This window comes from Lagopus muta, chromosome 1 (genome assembly GCF_023343835.1).
Source record: "Lagopus muta isolate bLagMut1 chromosome 1, bLagMut1 primary, whole genome shotgun sequence".
In the NCBI taxonomy this organism is placed as follows: Eukaryota; Metazoa; Chordata; class Aves; order Galliformes; family Phasianidae; genus Lagopus; species Lagopus muta.
The window spans coordinates 136674483-136692090 of NC_064433.1; the positions used below are offsets into that span (position 1 = coordinate 136674483).

Below are 17608 nucleotides of genomic sequence, written 5' to 3' on the forward strand. Positions count from 1 at the left end.
GAGAGTGTGCACTGATTTAAATCCAGCAAATCTGTGTATGCATTTAATTATTTACATCAGGCAGCCTTGAGTAATTCCTTGGAGCCAGAGGCAACAACTGAACCCCAAACCTTGTCAGCATATTGCTAGAACAGAGGCAAAGCAATTTATTTCCATGACAAATGGCCCAGCTGGAAGCCAGCTGATCAATTTAACTCATCACTTCTTCCGTAAACATTTACAGGTGGTGCTGAGAGACATTAAAACAGCATATGAAACTTGTAGCTCGGATGGCTTCTACTGCACCCATGCAAGACCTGTTTACATCCACAACTCCAACTCCACATGCCAAACCCAGCACACTGCCTGCTGTTATGAAAGCACAGGAAGAACTCTAAACCCACCATGTGACTGCCCCTCATAACATAGGAGTCACATCTCTAAGACGTGTCTCAGGTCATGCATTACCCTTTCAGAAGAATAAACCAGTTTCTATGATAGAATTCATTTTTTTTCTTGTTTGTCTTATAATCAAGCAGCTTTACAAAGATATCCACTGTCTACAGCTGCAGCAAAATGGGATTTACAGAATGCCTAAACAGGTTAGACATATAACACCTGCTGAATTTCAATTATGCTTCTGCTTAGGCACTTTTCCTATTTCTTTGAGCCACATGAGGTACCAAAAGCACAAAGATGCTTAAGTCAGGGTCTAAACAGATTTGACAAAGCTTTCCTACTTCTGTTTCAGCAGGCATCTAATACTTCTTCCCACACGGAATACCTGAAAACTGAAGCGTGAGGTAAATCAAAAGAAACATTTCATTACATTCAGAGGCATTGCAAATGCAATTAATTTCCATAATAAATGAAAAATGGCTGCTGTATCTCTAAATAAAATGACCATACGTGTCAAGTATATCTCAAACAAAAAGGCATATACAGCTACGTAACATTAAAGTGTAGAAACCCAAGAAAAACGTAGTTGTTTTCACTAGTTTAATATTGATAGAAAATAATTTCATACTTCACAATGTTAAAATGCCGCTACTCGAGAACACATCAACTTAGACATAGTTTGGGAGATTTCTAGCACAGGTGGAGCATTACTTTTTGATATTGGTGTGATTGAGCCAACAAGGGAAGGTGGCCCACTAGATGTGCTACTTGCAAATAGGGAAGTGCTCGTGACTGATGCAGTGGTCAGACACTGATGTCTGTCACCATGCCCTGGGATGCACCAGGCCCAACACTGCCAGCCAGGTGACAAGAGCTACTGTCCTGCTCTGCTCTGCACTGGAGCAGCCTCACCTCCAGCACTGAGCACAGGTTCAGGCACTACAACATAAGAACATAAAACCGTCAAGAGTAGGGCTGAAAAGATGAAGGGTCTGCAGGGCAAGGTGCGTGAGATCTAAGGTTTGAATATTGGGTGATTCTATGTGGAGTGATTCCAGGAGTTGGACTAGATGATCCGTGTGGGTTGCTTCCAATTCAGGATATTCCATGATGGTTTGAGGCCGCCTTGGGCACGGTGATCACAAAATGACGAGTATCTGATTTGATAAAGTAAGGCAGGTGGTGGTTAGTCCCCACCTCTGGAGCTGGAGGTATTTAGGATATGCACAGATGTGGCACTAGAGGACACGGTTAAGCAGTAAGACACAGTAGGTCAGGTTGATGGTTGGACTCAATGATCTTGAAAGTCTTTTCCAACCTAGACAATTCTATGAAAATTCATCACGTGTGGTACTGAATTACATACACAGATATGCACACATACGCACACACATTGTGAATGCAATTGCTGACATACTGAAATACTTCTCTTTGGCTCATTTTCCATCTGGCAGTGTCTTTTTTACACTAATAGAGCTTTTCTGCTCTAACTTCTTGAACTGAATGCCACTAACTGAACAGGGATTTATTTCAATATATTCCATATTTGCTATTATCCCCAAGAAGTAAGGAATTAGAGTAAGATGTTCCATATTTAAGAGGCTGGCTCACCTGCACAGCTTAAGACTTAGATGAAAATCCTGACAACATTCTTACTGATTCTAACCAAGCTGGGATTTCCACACTCTATTACTTAAATCAGCAACACAATACAGATGAAGTGTACCATGCCAACGTTCTCCTTTCTGTGTTGTTAAAACATGTTTAAGTTAATTGCAACAAACTGTCTCATTTTGAGGAGTTCAATTCCTATGAATTTGCCAAATGCCTTCAATACAAGTTCAGTTTTAGTTGAAAACAGGACTTCCAGCTAATAAACAAACATTTGCTCATATGCATGTGCTGAGACTGATAGCAGCCATAGCATGGCCAATAAAGGAACAGATCTGTCAAGAGATTTGCTTATAAAAATGAGTCCAGCTGTAAGCAAATATCCTTGAAAACAGAAAAATATTAACTGTGTACACATAACACATGCTACATCTTATTTGGCTATGCACTTCATATCAAACTTCTAGTGCCAAACAGGCAGCTCAGGGTAGACGTAAAACTCCCATGGTAAGACCCAGCCAGACCGTTATTGACAACACACTGCCACCAAGCAAACAGAAAAATAAAGAGCAGAACAGAATGCTTTATCAGCCAACTGTTATGGCAAACCCAGTTTTACATTCAGAAAGGAAAAAAAGCAATTCCAAGCTCCCTCCTTCAGCATTATGGCAGATACCAACAGTGACAGCAGTAGTTCTTAGTTCTGTGCCATGCATCACTAAATGGCTTGTGTATTACAGCTTAGGGACTCCCCACTGATTATTTTTAAAGGCAAGAAAGGTTGTGGGCTATTTAGTATCTGCCTGGACAGCTCCAGATGCCTGTAATGCCATCTTTATTCCACAGAAGACGTCCCCATGTTAATCAGATTACAACACAATGTTGTCACTCAAGGAAAAGAAAAAACACCAATCTTTCTGCAGCTGCATATGGAAGTCCAACACAGAAGTTCCTGACTGCCCCACACATTTTCTTCTTCATTTGACTTTTTTGTTGTTGGTTTTTTTTTGTTTTTTTTTGTTTGTTTGTTTTTTGTTTTGTTTTGTTTTTAATTATGCAAACAACCTCAGTAACAATATTTGGCTTGGGATTTATAGCCTTATGATCTACATATACCAGCCACCTGTATTAACCCAGCTTATATGTAATCCTTTGAAAAAGCTTTCCATTAAGTAGTGATTTGTGGTATATCGTAACACACACAACCTTGACAATGAAAATAAAATTCCAATGAGATATTGAGTATGACAGAGTCTTGGAGAATATAAACAACTCCATGAATCAAGGAACTTTCCAAATATATTGCATAAATGGAGGACTTCTCCCCAAAACCATACTGGTTTAATCTTGTCCCTCTTAAATGCTAATAGATGAGGCTTCTAAGATGCCATTTTAAATCTCTTATGTTTTAGGTTTTTTTTAAGTATGAATTTGTAGACATCGAGGAATAGAAGGAATTTAGAAGGACCACTGCAGTGCTTATATATGCTAAACAATGCAATTTATGATTTTGAGATAACACCAAATTCATTTATTTCCAAGAGCAAGTAAATGTAACATGAGCGTTTCAAGCGCCTGTGAATACAGCAGCTGATGATTTGCTTTACAGCACGTTTACAATTGTTAGAATTGGCACATCACATTCACTCAGCTGTCTTTTCAGCTGCCATTTGATTTCTTACATAAAAATCCTCATAATTCTGTAAAATGGTGAAAAGGCACCCATTGTAATTTAGAATGTTTAAAAAAAAAAAAATACTTTCACCTTATTATGTCTTCCCAGGTAAATCTGGACTGAAGAGACATAAAGCTTTGCAATCAGCAGTCACCTATGTCCCGGATTTCTCAAAGCCTAGGCAGTCATGATGATCCTTACACCATAATAAAGTTTTGACTGTAGCACCCTTGTTGCTACGTGTTACAGCAACAGCAATGAAGGTTCTTAAGATGTTACACTAGCAAATTTTTACACCATGAAGTCTCAAAGATTTGCTCCGCTTTCCTACTGGCTTAGCAGGTGGTTAAAAGAAGAAGAACGTGTCTTACTACAAACAGATCTAAACCGAACAAATGAATAAGGAAACAAAAAGGCTTACAATCGTTTCAAGGAGGCTGTCATCAGAGCAGAAAGGCCCCAGTAAAAAATGTTATGTAAACAGGCCTCCAAGCAGAGTGCTCCTGAAGTTCAATCCTGACCATACGGAACAGCATAACAGGCATTGAGAAATGGTGGATGTGCTGGATTATCCTTATTTATTGTTTTTTTAAAGACTCATGACTGCCTTTCACATCTCCGCCCTTTCTCCGTGCTCCATGTTTTCCAACCTCTTCTGAAGAGTGGGAAAAATTTATTTATTATACCACATGGATTGAAAGAAAGCAACACAGCTCAGTTGGACATTGTCCTGCTTCCATCTTGGTTACGCTCTGCTTGAAGCTGCGTTTTGCACGTTTCCTCATCTACAGTTCTCAAGCTAAGCTCTTAAGTCTTCCAAGATGCAAAATGTTCTCAAGCAAAAATGTGTAAATTCACAGACACAAGGAAGACCTGCTCTTAATTATAACTTCTAGGAAAACACTGCAGTAAAAATACTGCTATTAATATAGTATCAATAGCATAACAGATGAATTCCTGGGGAGGAAACAAAAACACTAAAACTTCAGCAATGGCAGCATATTGTTTAACTTAGAAGAGCTGCAAGATCCTCTCCATACTAACAGTGTTATCAGGCTGCAGGAGAGGCTCTCACATTGGCTTACAGAAGCCAAAAACAGAGATCATGTTGTAACCCAGATATACTCTTATGATTTCCACTGAAGTTCCATTTTGTCAACTTCTGGCCAGGCCTGGAATTTCTGAGAGTTTGGAGTGTGTTGGGTTTTTTTGTTTTCATTTTTCTTTGTTGCTCTCAAAGAAGTGTACCATGGCTGCTGAGACCTCACTACTACATGAATGAAACAAATACTCTAGTAACTGCTTCCTGCTAAGCTACAGCAGAACAAGAAGAACTTTTTCTTCTGTAGTTGCACCAGTATTCAGGCTAAAAGAACCACTTTTTTTTTTTCCTTTGCTGTTACTGCAAAGGAGTCATAGCCTGCCCTGTAATTGTATATTAAAGGCAAAACTGCATTTCAGTTGACTTCACCTTTCTGATTTTGGACCATATTTCTAGCTAAAGAGGTTTGCAGGTCTGAATACCTGCAGATATTTTGCAATGACCTAGAAGGCTTACATATATAACTTAATAAAACCAGAGGAATACGTATTAATAAAGACCACTCACTATCCATTAGAAAAGTTTATCACATTATAGCACTGTAGTCCATCTCCATCAGTATCAAGGCAAAAGCCTGTAACAATTTCCTATGTGAGTAAATGTAAAATCATATGGCAAAGGAAAAAAGAGTTCTTCATCCCTGTCACTGCATACCAGCATTCACTACATTTTTCTCCTGCTTATGGACCATGGCAACAAAAGCATGGTGAAGTGCAGAGTTATTTCGTTCTTGCTTCTCTGAGCAGTTTATCTAGAGCATGATTTTAAAACAGTAAGAAGGTAGGTCAGGTTCCTCGGGGATGACTATTTTTTGCTAATCAATTAATTTATGCAGTTATTTTAATTTCTTATGGCAAGCATCAATACCCTAGAGTAAAAGCCTTCACTTCTTGCTGACTGCTCCTAGACATTTGTTTTTGTTGTGACACCACCCTCCCCCAAGCCAATACTTGGCAACTGCTTGATTTGGGTTCCCTTCCCTATACTCACTGCTCGTGATGAGACACAACCAGTGCTAGAATCCACAAAGCCATCACTCCTTCCCTTAGTACATACAGCCTGGCAGCCAGTGGGACCATGTCCAAAACACACCACGTTTTTCTCACCTGCTGTGCTTTCCGGCACCTCCTGCTTGTCTCGCACAAGCTGCATGATGTCTGACACCACAACCTCGTGGTTCGTGTCTTCTTCTTTCTCCTCATTAGACTGATTGGCTGTTGCAAAACAGTTACAGCTACCGGTTTCTTTGCATGGGACCAGCCTCCAGTACCAATAGTCAGACATGAAAATGCTCTGCGTTGATTTCTGTAAATCAAAAACAAACAGAAAATCATTTGCTGCCAGATCTCCCACACAAACATGCCTAAAAACTCAAAACACAACACAAAAAACATAATTTCTGAAAAGAAAACCCTCAAGTAATGTCAAGATTGACAGTTACAGATTACTGATACCTTTGGTTTCATCTGAAGAAAACTTATATGCAGTTTATAATAGTCACCTATGGCATCTTACGCAATTCATAGAAGCCATCCATGGAAGAGTATCCAAAATACTAACCTCAAGAGTCCCCTGTAGCTTTTTAGAATGGTTATATTGTAAGTCAGCGAGCCACTCACATACACAAAGACCCTTATTTCATGCAGTCTTAGTATCAATTGTATGAAAGCAAAAATCAGCGATGTCACTCCATATTTTCAGAAGGCTGAGTCAATATTTGGAGAGCCAATTGAAGCAGGTGAAAGAGCACCCCAGAGTGTGTGCTGGCAAAAAGCAAACTAACGCAAGGATTAAAACATGACAGAATGCTTTCTGCACTATGGGAAGCTGAACTTGCTGTGAGAAGCTTTAATAAGCACACAAACTGAAGGAAACCTTGATGATGCGAGAGCGGAAAGGGGAACTGATAATGCAGACCAGTCAGGTTTGGCTTTGACCTGGTGCCAGGGGCCCTTGAGCTGCCCTTCCTGAGCAGGAGCAGAGGCACAGGAGCACCCTTAGCCCCCCTCTAGCCAGAGCTCATTCTCTGCCCTACTTGCGATTAGGGGGAAGGGAGCAAACATGAGCTTTAACACCTGCAGGTTGCTACATTTACATATACAAATGTCAGAGAGCTACCACATTCTTTCTCTTTTACATTAACAAAAACCATCTCTTCCCAAAATTATAGATAATTCAACATTCACTGTATGAACTTCCCAATTGTTTACAGTTGCTAAACTGTACTTGGGAACTCTGCAAAGTGCACTTCCTTTGGGAAACCACACCTCAGCCCCCTGGGCTGTCTGCCCTCTTCCCCAGAGGACACACTGGGGAACCAAAGATGCCTGAAGCACCGAGGCCAACGCATTTTTCTGGCCATATCTAGAAATGCCAAGCTGAAGAGGGGGGACACATACATTTCTCTAGGTAAATGTAATGCTATCTGGATAAGGAAGCACTGGATGATGTCCATTTGTTCCAAAACCCAGTGCTTCCAGTGTAGCTGCATTGCTGGATGCTCCAGTAAATCCTACATTACGTTTAAAGGTGACAGCTTCAGAGAGCTGAAGAAAGTAAATTCCATTAAAAAAATAACTTGATGTAAAAGAGTTATCAGCTTAAAAACAAGCAAGAAAAAGTCAATCCCATGTTATTTAGCAGCAGGTCCCCCAGGAATCAGGTCAGGAGCATTCAGCATCTCTGTCTCTTATTTCAGTTCTTCAACAGAACAGAGGATTTCCTGTTGAAACACTGTGCTTGAAATATCACAGCAAGGTGAATCTTCTCACCGGATTAAAGATAGCAATTCCACTTTATTTTAGGCCAGTCATACAGTTCCTACAATTTTCCCTTTTCCTGTTTCCAGACTTCTGAGGCTTTGCCACATTTGCCAGTGGTCTGAAAATGCAGCTGCAAGCAACGGGCTCCAGTTATTCTGCAGCTGCCCAGCCTCCCATGCCCAGCACACACATCCCCGCTGTCAAACAGGTAGCAGAAACCTGTTTGCCTTCAGTACAGCTGCATTTGCACACACGCTGCTTGTAAGTAACTGTATTTACTTTTAAGCTGCATCTACCTCTGTGAGTGTTTGATGTGCTGCATGCAACTGGGCAACACGTGCGCACACAGCTTAACGGAGCAGCACTGCTGTTTGAATGAAAGAAACACTTCACAGCACTTCAACAGATTTTTTAGTTGCGTGGCATTTCTTTCAATTACCTTTGAGACGTTAAACAAATAGATTTTTTTTCCTCCTTAAAGTCCCTTAGAAAAGTTTAAAGTTTCTGGTCCCGAATTTCTCCTTTCCTTGCTTCCTAAAATTGGGGCAGGGAATGGGAAATCTGCTCTGAAGAAGCAAAAATCCCAGAAAGTTGCAGAGGATTTTTCCCCAGCTCTTACGAAAGGTTAAACTGAAATGCAGCTGGATCTACGCTTCAGTAATCAGCAAATTACTCTCAGAATAAAATTTTAATTTATTGCCTTTCCTTAAGGAATGAAAACTCCTAAAGATCACCAGAAATAATTATATCCAAACACGCAGCTAGAGACACACATTTCTGACCTTAATTCTACTTTAATTAAGTTTCCTGACCCACTCCTTTTCTTTATTTTGATTTTAAGAGCAGTAATGTGAACTTACTTTTTGAGCCAACAGCTCAGGGACCCCAGAGAAAAAAAACCCTGGGAAATAGAGGAGAGGGCTAAGACATAATTGCTACATCCATTCTTCATACTATTTGTGAAGAGAGATGGCTCACAGGGACACCCATAAGATTGACCTGAGAAAGACTGCCTAGAAGTTGGAAAACACCTAAGAAGGGGGAAGCAAACAATCAAACCTCATCTTTTGTCTTAAAAGCAAACACAAAACGTTCCAAGCAGTCACAGCTTCCTTGACAGATGCACTGCAGTGATCTGAGAGGACATGATTCTACAGACACAAGTTTTCATTGTTTCAAAATGTCTAAAGATAAACTAATGCCCGCAACCAAACTGATGTAACAAGGAAAAAAACAAAAGGAAGCAAAAACCCACTATTTGATACCTGCTACCAAATGTCAGTTTTGCATGCTAAAACCAACACTTTCTGTTTCCTTAATTCAGGCTGCAGGTACCAGAGTTGGTTAAAGATCTAAGGAAAAGCACAGGCAGAATCTAGATCTACTTGTCAGAGCCTGAAGGCACTGCCAGGCTGCCCTGGCCCTGTATCAACCCAGACCACTTCCTGCATTTATGTTCAGCCCAGGGCTGAGTTTACGCCTCAGGCTGGATATCAGGAAAAGCTTCATCACCACAGGGTAGTGGACATGGAAAGGACTCGCCATGGCAGTGGTCACATCCCCAAGCTGCTGGAGTCCAAGAATCTGGACAACACTCTCACACATCTGGTCTGACTTTTGGGTGGTCTTGTGTGGAGCCAGGAATTGGACTTTATGATCCTTTTGGGTCGCTTCCAACTCTGGGTGTTCTATAATTCTGATGATTCTAATGATTACAGCCTAGGAGTGGCTCTCTCCAGCCCTGACCCCAAGGCAGACCTCAGATCTGTGCTGAAGCCCTGCTTTCAGACCCAGCTCTGGATTTTTATGCTCCTCACCGTGGACCTGGTTTTCACTCACCACATCTGGGAGTGCTGGTAGAGCCTGTTCCTTACGCTCTGTTCTTGCACTCAGCCCCTGTGAGCAGTGCCCTGGCTGGCAAGATCTGTGCACAGCCACTAATCAATAATACTAATAAATAATGCTAGGGAGCATTCTGCACTATTTCTTAAGGGGTAAAGGCTTTCCTCAATCACTGCCTATTAAATTCATAAAACAGCAACAATTTTTTGAAAGCAGGAGTCTTTGTACTTCAATTGCTCTACACTCACACATGTAACTAATTTGTTTTCCAACCAAAATCGCACTTTAACTCAAGACCAACATTGCAAAGGGAGTAGTTAATAATTACCTTCAAAAGTGGCCAGTTACTTAGGGCATCCAGCTGTCCCACAGACTTGTCTTCATATTCTGCAACCATGACCCTGTACAGCCATATTGGCTGAGGCAGCAAAGTCATCTGATGGACCAGGAGAGTTCATCAGTATGCTCAGTAGGTTTCTGCAGGAAAACTGGGCTGAACGGGACCCCAAAGTCCAGATAGTTCTACTCAAGACTTCTTTCTTTCAGAATGGATTTCAACACATGGAATGGTACTTAAACCCGTACAGTAATGTTCTGATGAGAATGTTATTTTTAGTAAATGAATCTGGGCTGCAGCATTCTCTACAGTTTCTGTGCTTTGCAGGACTGGCTTGTTGTTCTTTTCATTGCACAATGCATGGGGAAACTGCTAAACACACGGGGTACACACAGATGACAGCTTAGATGCCTCCCAGTAAATTCAGACATCAAACAGGGATGTCTAAGAACCCAGTTGAGGGTTGGACTAAATGATCTCCAAGGGTCCTTTCCAACCCCTGTGATTCTGTGACCCTTCAAAATTCACTGGAAGAAAACATGTGCATCTCCCAAGGCCCTTCCAACTCAGAGCATTGGGCATTTGTATACAAAAATGGGTCTTCATCATCTAACCTCAGATGTGCCCACATTACCCACACTCAGTAGTGTGCCACAAAGAATGGATCACATAATAAAAGCAACGAAGAGGTTTTGGATGTTATTAACGCCTATTCAACTACTCAAGTTCTGCCCGTGGAGATACTGTATTTCTACTCTTACCATTCCTCAGTCCTTTCACGTTCTGCTCAGAGAAGAATAAGGCAATAGCAATGAAACCCCAGATGTGCTCATCTCTATCTCTAGGGCACGCAGAATACCCTCACAAGTATCAGAAACGAAATCAATGTAAAGATTACATCTTTTCCTCATCTGGAGCTTTGCTCTGATCAACATTTAACTTGAGTACTAAGTGGTCCTTCAAGACAAATGTTCTCATTTTTTATTTAAAAGTCTTCCATAAAGCATCAGAAATCATCAGCGGACTTCTATAGGAAATGCTAATTTCTAACAAACTGCAAGACTGCTTAGCAAGGGCTAAACTGAGGCCTCTTCAAAAGAAAATCAAATGGGTTTAATAATAGAAATGCTTTCTTATTTGTTCAATTTTTCATCTTACAGACAGAAATTACTCTTTTGAGGAACACTCACATATTTAACTGCAATTCCCTCAGCTGTCTTCCTGCCTCCTTCTGGGGCAGCTGTACAAGAAAATGTTATCTCTTGCTAGTTAACTCAGAATTGTGCATTGCATATAAGACATCTAAGAGAAAGAAAAGAAAAAAAATACCACATAGCATACTTGAGTCCTCCTGAGCCTTAAGCAACCTTCCCTACAGCAATCTGCAAGTACGTGCAAGAGTAACAACAAGCAAAGAGTCAGATTCTGCCTCCGTTTCTTGAACTACAGGCTCCAGAAGTCACCACCAATCTGGCCCCAGACCCTCAGAGCAGAGTGTGAGGGCATGGGAAGAGCTCCTTGAAGGTACAAAACAAAGTATGGACAGACGTTGGAACATCCTCCTTCTCTTTGCCCACCAGCTGCAAGCATCCTACCATGAGCTACATCTCAAGTCCTTCACTAGTCTGGACCAGCCACAGGAGGCACTTCCACTTCTGATCTATCAGAGAAAAAAAGAAAACTAAGGGCCTCAAGTTTAATACAGTAGTTGATTTGTCTGTTTTGTACAAACCTCATGTCTAATGGTGGATGACAAACTGTTGCTACTTTCGGAGAACGTCAACATGAGAAAGGCATCATATTATAGAGTTCTAGTTGCCTAGAGATCACTATTAGCAAAACCATATTTTCCTTAGACTTTAAGACTCCCACCAAACCACCTACATCCCTGGAAACTGAGCTTTCCGAATTAGGTACCTACATTTCTTCTCCTCCTGCCCCCTCACACTGCCCCCACGCTGCAAAGTTCCCATTCCCACTCATTTTTCATTCCACCCATTAGGAATCAGATAATCGCACCAGCCTGAATGCTGCGTCCTTTGGTTTTGACACCTCAAGGCAACAGAACAGAGAGCAGCTGACATCTCTTTAGAACTGCTCATAGTCCATATCTGGTTCCACTTGGATCATATTTCGGAGATTTTTCCTCAAAGCCTCAGAGAATGACAGGCCCTGTTTCATTTTTAAAATAAGCCTGGAATACAATAGAAGCTGACAGCGCTACACAGCATTTTGTGGAGAGTGAGATGGCTGGGTGCTTGACCCCGTACTTTAAACTCTGACAAACCTCCCCTTCTTCAAGCTGCCTTCCTGATACACCTGAGCTCCCAGCTCACCAACACAATACCCTTCCATGTGCAAAGCCACAAATAAGATGCTGTCATCAGCACGAAGCCACTCTATGCAGACAGGTGTTTAATTCAGAGGTGCTCACAGCCAAGCAAGCGAACTGTAGCTACCAGCTAACTCTGTTGAAACAAAGAAAATAGATGCTACTTTCTGAAGGTCAGGAGATACATGGCATGTTCAGTTTATTTTTCATTTATTATGGAAACCAGCACTGGAATATCAGCATTTGGAATGTTAGAGACCTCTGTCTGGATGAAGCCCCTGGGAAAGACAGCTCAGTGACCGCACAGCAGCAGCCTTCTCTCCCATTATAGCATGCCTGTGCTCATAGGGCATGGGCTCTAGGGACGGCCTCGGTCATCTCGCCCCACAGACCTGCTGACAAACATACAAAGGGTGCACGTTTTCAAAGGGCTCACAGAATATCTACTGCATCGAGTCCCTTCTCTTCTTCCTCCTGCCCAAACTCGGTCTGTCAGAGGTCAAAAACATTTTGAAATAACCCATTAAAAAAAAAAAAGCTCAAGACTCATAGCTACAGCATTTATTCTTTTGCCATAACACAGCCAGGAAAGCAGGATGGCTGAAGTCTGCTGAGAACGAGAAGCCTTCCCTGCTGCCTGCCTGCAGGGATGCAGAGTGCTGCCACCATCCCACGCCTGCACAGTTTGCACAACAAGACAAAGGAGACCCTTCAGGAAAGGGGCAGCGAGCTTCCTTCTGGTCAATGTGGGATTAAATTTAATTAACATTAAGCAACCATGCTGAATACTTCCTAACGAAGTTCGTATAGATTTACCCTGCAGAGTAACTTTGTTAGAAATGGCAATTGATAATAACTTCCTTCTTCAAAGGAGCACTTGACTTAGTCAGTAAGCGCGTGTCATGTGGTGATTAAAATGGGGGCTGTTTGAAACCTCCTGCAAAGCCTCGGCAGTGCATGCAGCTGCTCACCTTCCTGACTGACTCAAATGGTACAGAATGATAGAACGGATTGGGTTAGCAGGGATTTCAAACATCACTTAGATCCAACCCCTTCCATGGGAAGGGCTGCCCACCAACAGCTCAGGCTGCCCATGCAACCCCATCTAACCTGGCACTGAGCACCTCCAGGGATGGGGCACCACAGCTTACATGGGCAGCTGTGCCAGCTTTGACACAAACACACACACAGCAGTGCTTTTCCTTGTGACTTCTATAACTACTTTTGTATAGTCCAGTCCTGAATCAGTGGAACCTATAACTGCTGGAAATCACCCCAAATGTATGGATTTCAAAGTTCAACAGAAGGAAAAAAAAAAAAAAAAAAAGTGGTGTGGCTGCTGCCCAGATGTCCACACCGAGGAGCTGAAGGCAGAGAAGGGGCTGTATGGAAGCTGCCCGGCCCTGGGCATTTGGTGGCTTTTCATTCACTCCCTGAGCCCTCACTCAGACCCCCTCTGTCTCACTGAAATCACCAAATCGCTTCTGAAACAAAACAGGTTTGCCAGTGCAAGCCTGTTGGCAAGCGTGTCGAGATAAGAGTTTCACGTTATTTTTCCATGTTTTCAGCCAAAAACACCTTGAAGTCTTTTTGGCTTTCGGATGGCAAACCCTTGAGCTTCCTTCCTTTTGGAGATAGAAAAAGACACAGAAGTGAGGAAAGAAAAAAAAAAGAAAGAAAGAAAAAAACAAACAGCAAAACAACCAACAAGTCTGCAGCCAACACGGCTGCCTCATTTATTTCGATAGCCCAGCTCCAGCCAACCGCAAGCCCAAGCGGCGCGGCGGTAGGAGCATCCCGCGTCCAGCGCTGGGCTCAGCCGCCGCGGGTACCGGCCGCGCCTTCACACCGCCTCCGCAGCAGCGGAGCGCTTTGTCTCCCGTTGCGGGACGCCGAACCCGACCGCCAGCAGAAGCCCCGCTCGGGGAAACGACGGGCAGCGCGGACTGCGGGTGGGACAGCACCAACCGTCCGCCCCGGAGAGAAGGGATGCCAGCCCGCAGCGTCCCTGCATCTTTTTGTTCGCTCGCTCGCTTTTAGGCAGGTCGCCGGGCTCGCCTTTGTTCCGCTCCCCACCGTCCGAACCCGCGACCACCGACACCGAGAGGGGAACGAGAGAAAGGAACGGCAGCCCGCAGCCGAGTAACCCCGGCCCTAAGGTCCCGCAGCCCCGCCCCGGCCCACCCCCGCCCCCGGCAAGATGGAGGCGCTGCCCGGCGGCACTCACCTCGCGCCCTGCCCGGGACCAGGTGGCCGCCACCGCTCCGCAGCCCGACTGGGGCAGCGCCTCCCCTCGGGGCCGGCAACGCGCGGGGAGGCGCCGCGGGGCCCCGCCCGCAGTGAGGTGGATGTGGGCGGGGGGCGGCGGCATTTTGTCAGCGCCCCGCTGCCCGCGTGCGGCTCTTTGTTCGCGCCGGGCACCTGTAGCGCTGTGTTTGGGTCTTCTCCGTCGAACAATTGAACAGCTGGAAGAGAACTGCCTTCCCCGCAATAAATATACGATGGGGGTTTGTTTGCTTTCTTACTCAGATGTCCCTGAGTGGTAAAAACTTCCGAAAGGAAAAGTACTGCAGGGACCTGGAGCTTGTGGGGTTACAGTAGTGATAGTGGCGCCTGCATCTCCGTACTCAGCTCTGGTGAGGCCGCACCTCGAGTATTGCGTTCAGTTTTAGGCCCCTCACTTAAAAAGAAAGACATCGAGGCCCTGGAGCGTGTCCAGAGAAGGGCAGCGAAACTGGTGAGGGGTCTGGAGCACAAGTCTGATGAGGAGCGGCTGAGGGAGCTGGGATTGTTCAGTCTGGAGGAGACGTGGGGGAGGCCTTATTGCTCTCTATAACAGCCTGAAAGTGAGGTGGGGGTCAGCCTCTGCTCCCACGTAACAGTGCATTTCTCCTCTGAAATCATGGTGAAGCGCTGGGCCCGGGCTGCCCAGGGACGGGATGGAGTCACTGACCCTGTTGGTGTTGCAGAACCATGTGGATGTGGCACTGAGGGATGTCGGCAGTGGGCATGGAGGGATGGGCTGCTGGTTGGAGTAGGTGTGCTCAGAGGTATTTTCCAACCTTAACGGTTCTATGGAAAGAAGACACAGCTGTGTTGGGAAGGAGTATGAGAATTTATGGGAGACCTGCCTGGATGCCTACCTGTGTGACCTGGTGTAGGGAACCTGCTTTGGCAGGGGGGTTGGACTCAATGATCTCTGGAGATCCCTTCCAACCCGTACATTTCTGTGATTCTGTGATTCTGTTTTGTTTCTTTTCAAACGTTGCTTGTTCTGCATTAAATAAAATATACTAATTGGTGTAGTACTGACTTTGGAGAAGGATGCTATATTCTATGGAAAATACTTTTTTGTTCTGGCTGTGCCGATAGGCTGGGGTGGATTTCAGCAGGGAAGCAGCTAAGTTTCAAACAAATGTCAGGAACAGATGACATTTAGGAGGTCTGAAGAAATTAATAAATAAAGTAACCAAGCCACTGGAGCAAATGTGTACTTTTACATTGCAGCAGCTGAGAGCAGAACAGGGTTGGACTGAGGTTAAGGTATCCATCCTAAAGTGGTTTGGGAGTGGTTTGGGATTCTGAAGGCTGCGAAAGAACAGTCTTACAGTTTAGGCAAAAACTGTCACTGAGCACCTTCTTCAAATACACAAACACTGTGCTTCACACCCTGCCAGCATGAAAGTGCTGTAAGTCAGCACAGGGAGTGAGGCGCTAATTTTTCTAAATCTTTCAGCTCAGAGAAAAGCTGGGATGAAACAGCCCAAAAGGACCTAACGAATGCCATAGGTGCTGGATGTGCTATTGTGCAGACAAAGAGTGGTCAAACCCAGCAAGGCATTGGAGGCTCAAACAGACTGATGATGATTCTCTTCCTTGTAACTAAGGCAGTACTTAGTGAGCGATGCAGAATCATTTTGATTGATAGAAAGGCATGTCTCAATATCTCTAATTCTCATTTCAGATTGTGTGATGAAGCACCGGGCTGAGTGATTTGTGAGTGGCTAGCATCACTGAGGTGTGGTTACAGTAGGAAAAGACGTAGAGCAGACTTTAAAGAATCCCATTGGTAGGCTGCAAAAATTCCATGTTTGTGCAAGATGTGAGGAAAACATGTTCCCAGAAAACTCGCCCATCTTCTTGTTACACTGCAAACGTTAACAAACATGACTCATAAGCTCAGGGGACTCTACACAATCATGCTGGTGGCTTAAAGTATCTCTGGAAATTCCTCCTCCTCTGGTACGAAATATTTACCTCAACACAAATCTTACGAACTCACTAAAAATAACAGCTCTTTCTCCATGAATGATAGACTCTTGGTTGCAGGTGTATTTTACGGCTGAAAATTTAAGCTGAATGACTTAGAACAGCCTTCAGTATGTTCAGTCTGTGGCATGTTCCATTCCATCAAAAGGGCACAGCTGAAGGCTTGGCGTGCTGTGGCTGGGGGATCCTTTGGTATCACTGCAATGCTCTGGTGCCCGCCAGCTCCTAATGAGACCCAGGACTACCACTGTAACAAATGGGACTGCGTCAAAAGAACCTGGTTTGTGGAGGAATCAAATGGACAAGGCACTCAACATGCGCACCGACTAGGACAAAAGCTAATTGGCTACGAGGAAAAAGAAATGTGCTCACCAACTGCTTGTTGATTGCCTTCCTGAGCTCATTTTGATCAAAAAGCAGTGCACATGCTGGGGCTTTAAAAACCACTTGGTATAATGGGAAAGATTTTACCTAGCCCTGGAACAGAACTGAAACCCTTGTCCAAGTCCTTACCCAAATTTGTTGGGCTCCAGCTTTGTGCTGTGCTGGATATGGAGGCTCTCAGCTCGCCAATGCATCAGCCTGCTCTGCTGCTGAGCCCTGCAGATGTGTGGGTGTTACAGGTGGAGGAGGTGGCAGATGAGGTATGGAGGGCTGAAGGAACAGCTGATCCCAAACCACGTAGCTTTGCGTAATCCTCCTGCTTCTGTCCTCTGTTCCACATTAAGATCAGGGAGTACTTTGGTCACGCTCAGCTCCCACGACATTGAATGGAAGCTGAGGGACGTAGTGCAGCGAACTCTTACTCAGAATGCTATTTTTAGGTCTCAGCATTAAGCTTGCTGCCAGAGTATGTGGGCCTTCCAGCACAGTTAGGTGCACAGTAAGCTTAAGAACTGTCATGACCTGTGTTAGGACGTGTGGGCTTCTGGAGACAAAGGCACTTGTTGGATGTTTTCTCCCATCTAGCTCCCTCAGCTAGTCACAGAGCAATTGTGAGGTGCTGGGAGAATGAACAAACCAGGAAGAAAACTGTCTCAGGGAATCAGCTAAGAAAGGAAAATCCTTCTGTTGGACCTACCTCTTGGGAAGTCTTAGGAAATCTCTAGCAACAGGAGCATGGGACTCCATAGCTTATGTGGAGGAAGACTTCATTTCCATTGCTCTAACAGTGCAGCTTAAAAGCTCCTCACTTTTCTGAAAAGCAGAAGGCGTGCTGCTTTCTCACTGTAACCAAACCAACGCTGGGACGCTCAGCAGCCGGCAGTGATGCGGGACTGATGTTCACAATAGCCACCCA

The 17608-nt window shown here is 44.1% G+C and overlaps 1 protein-coding gene across 7 annotated transcripts in view; it reads right to left on the reverse strand.

Moving 5' to 3' along the window:
* Nucleotides 1–14367, reverse strand: part of MCF2L (MCF.2 cell line derived transforming sequence like) — a 148042-nt gene extending 133675 nt beyond the window's left edge. For all 7 annotated transcript variants that reach the window (XM_048958619.1, XM_048958373.1, XM_048958028.1 and 4 more), the window contains exons 1-2: nt 14267–14367; nt 5873–6071 (exon numbers count right to left, since the gene is read on the reverse strand). In XM_048958619.1, the coding sequence (XP_048814576.1) occupies nt 5873–6050 (178 nt within the window). In that variant the 5' untranslated portion in view covers nt 6051–6071; nt 14267–14367. The remainder of the gene's footprint in view (nt 1–5872; nt 6072–14266) is intronic.
* Nucleotides 14368–17608: the final 3241 nt, after the last annotated feature.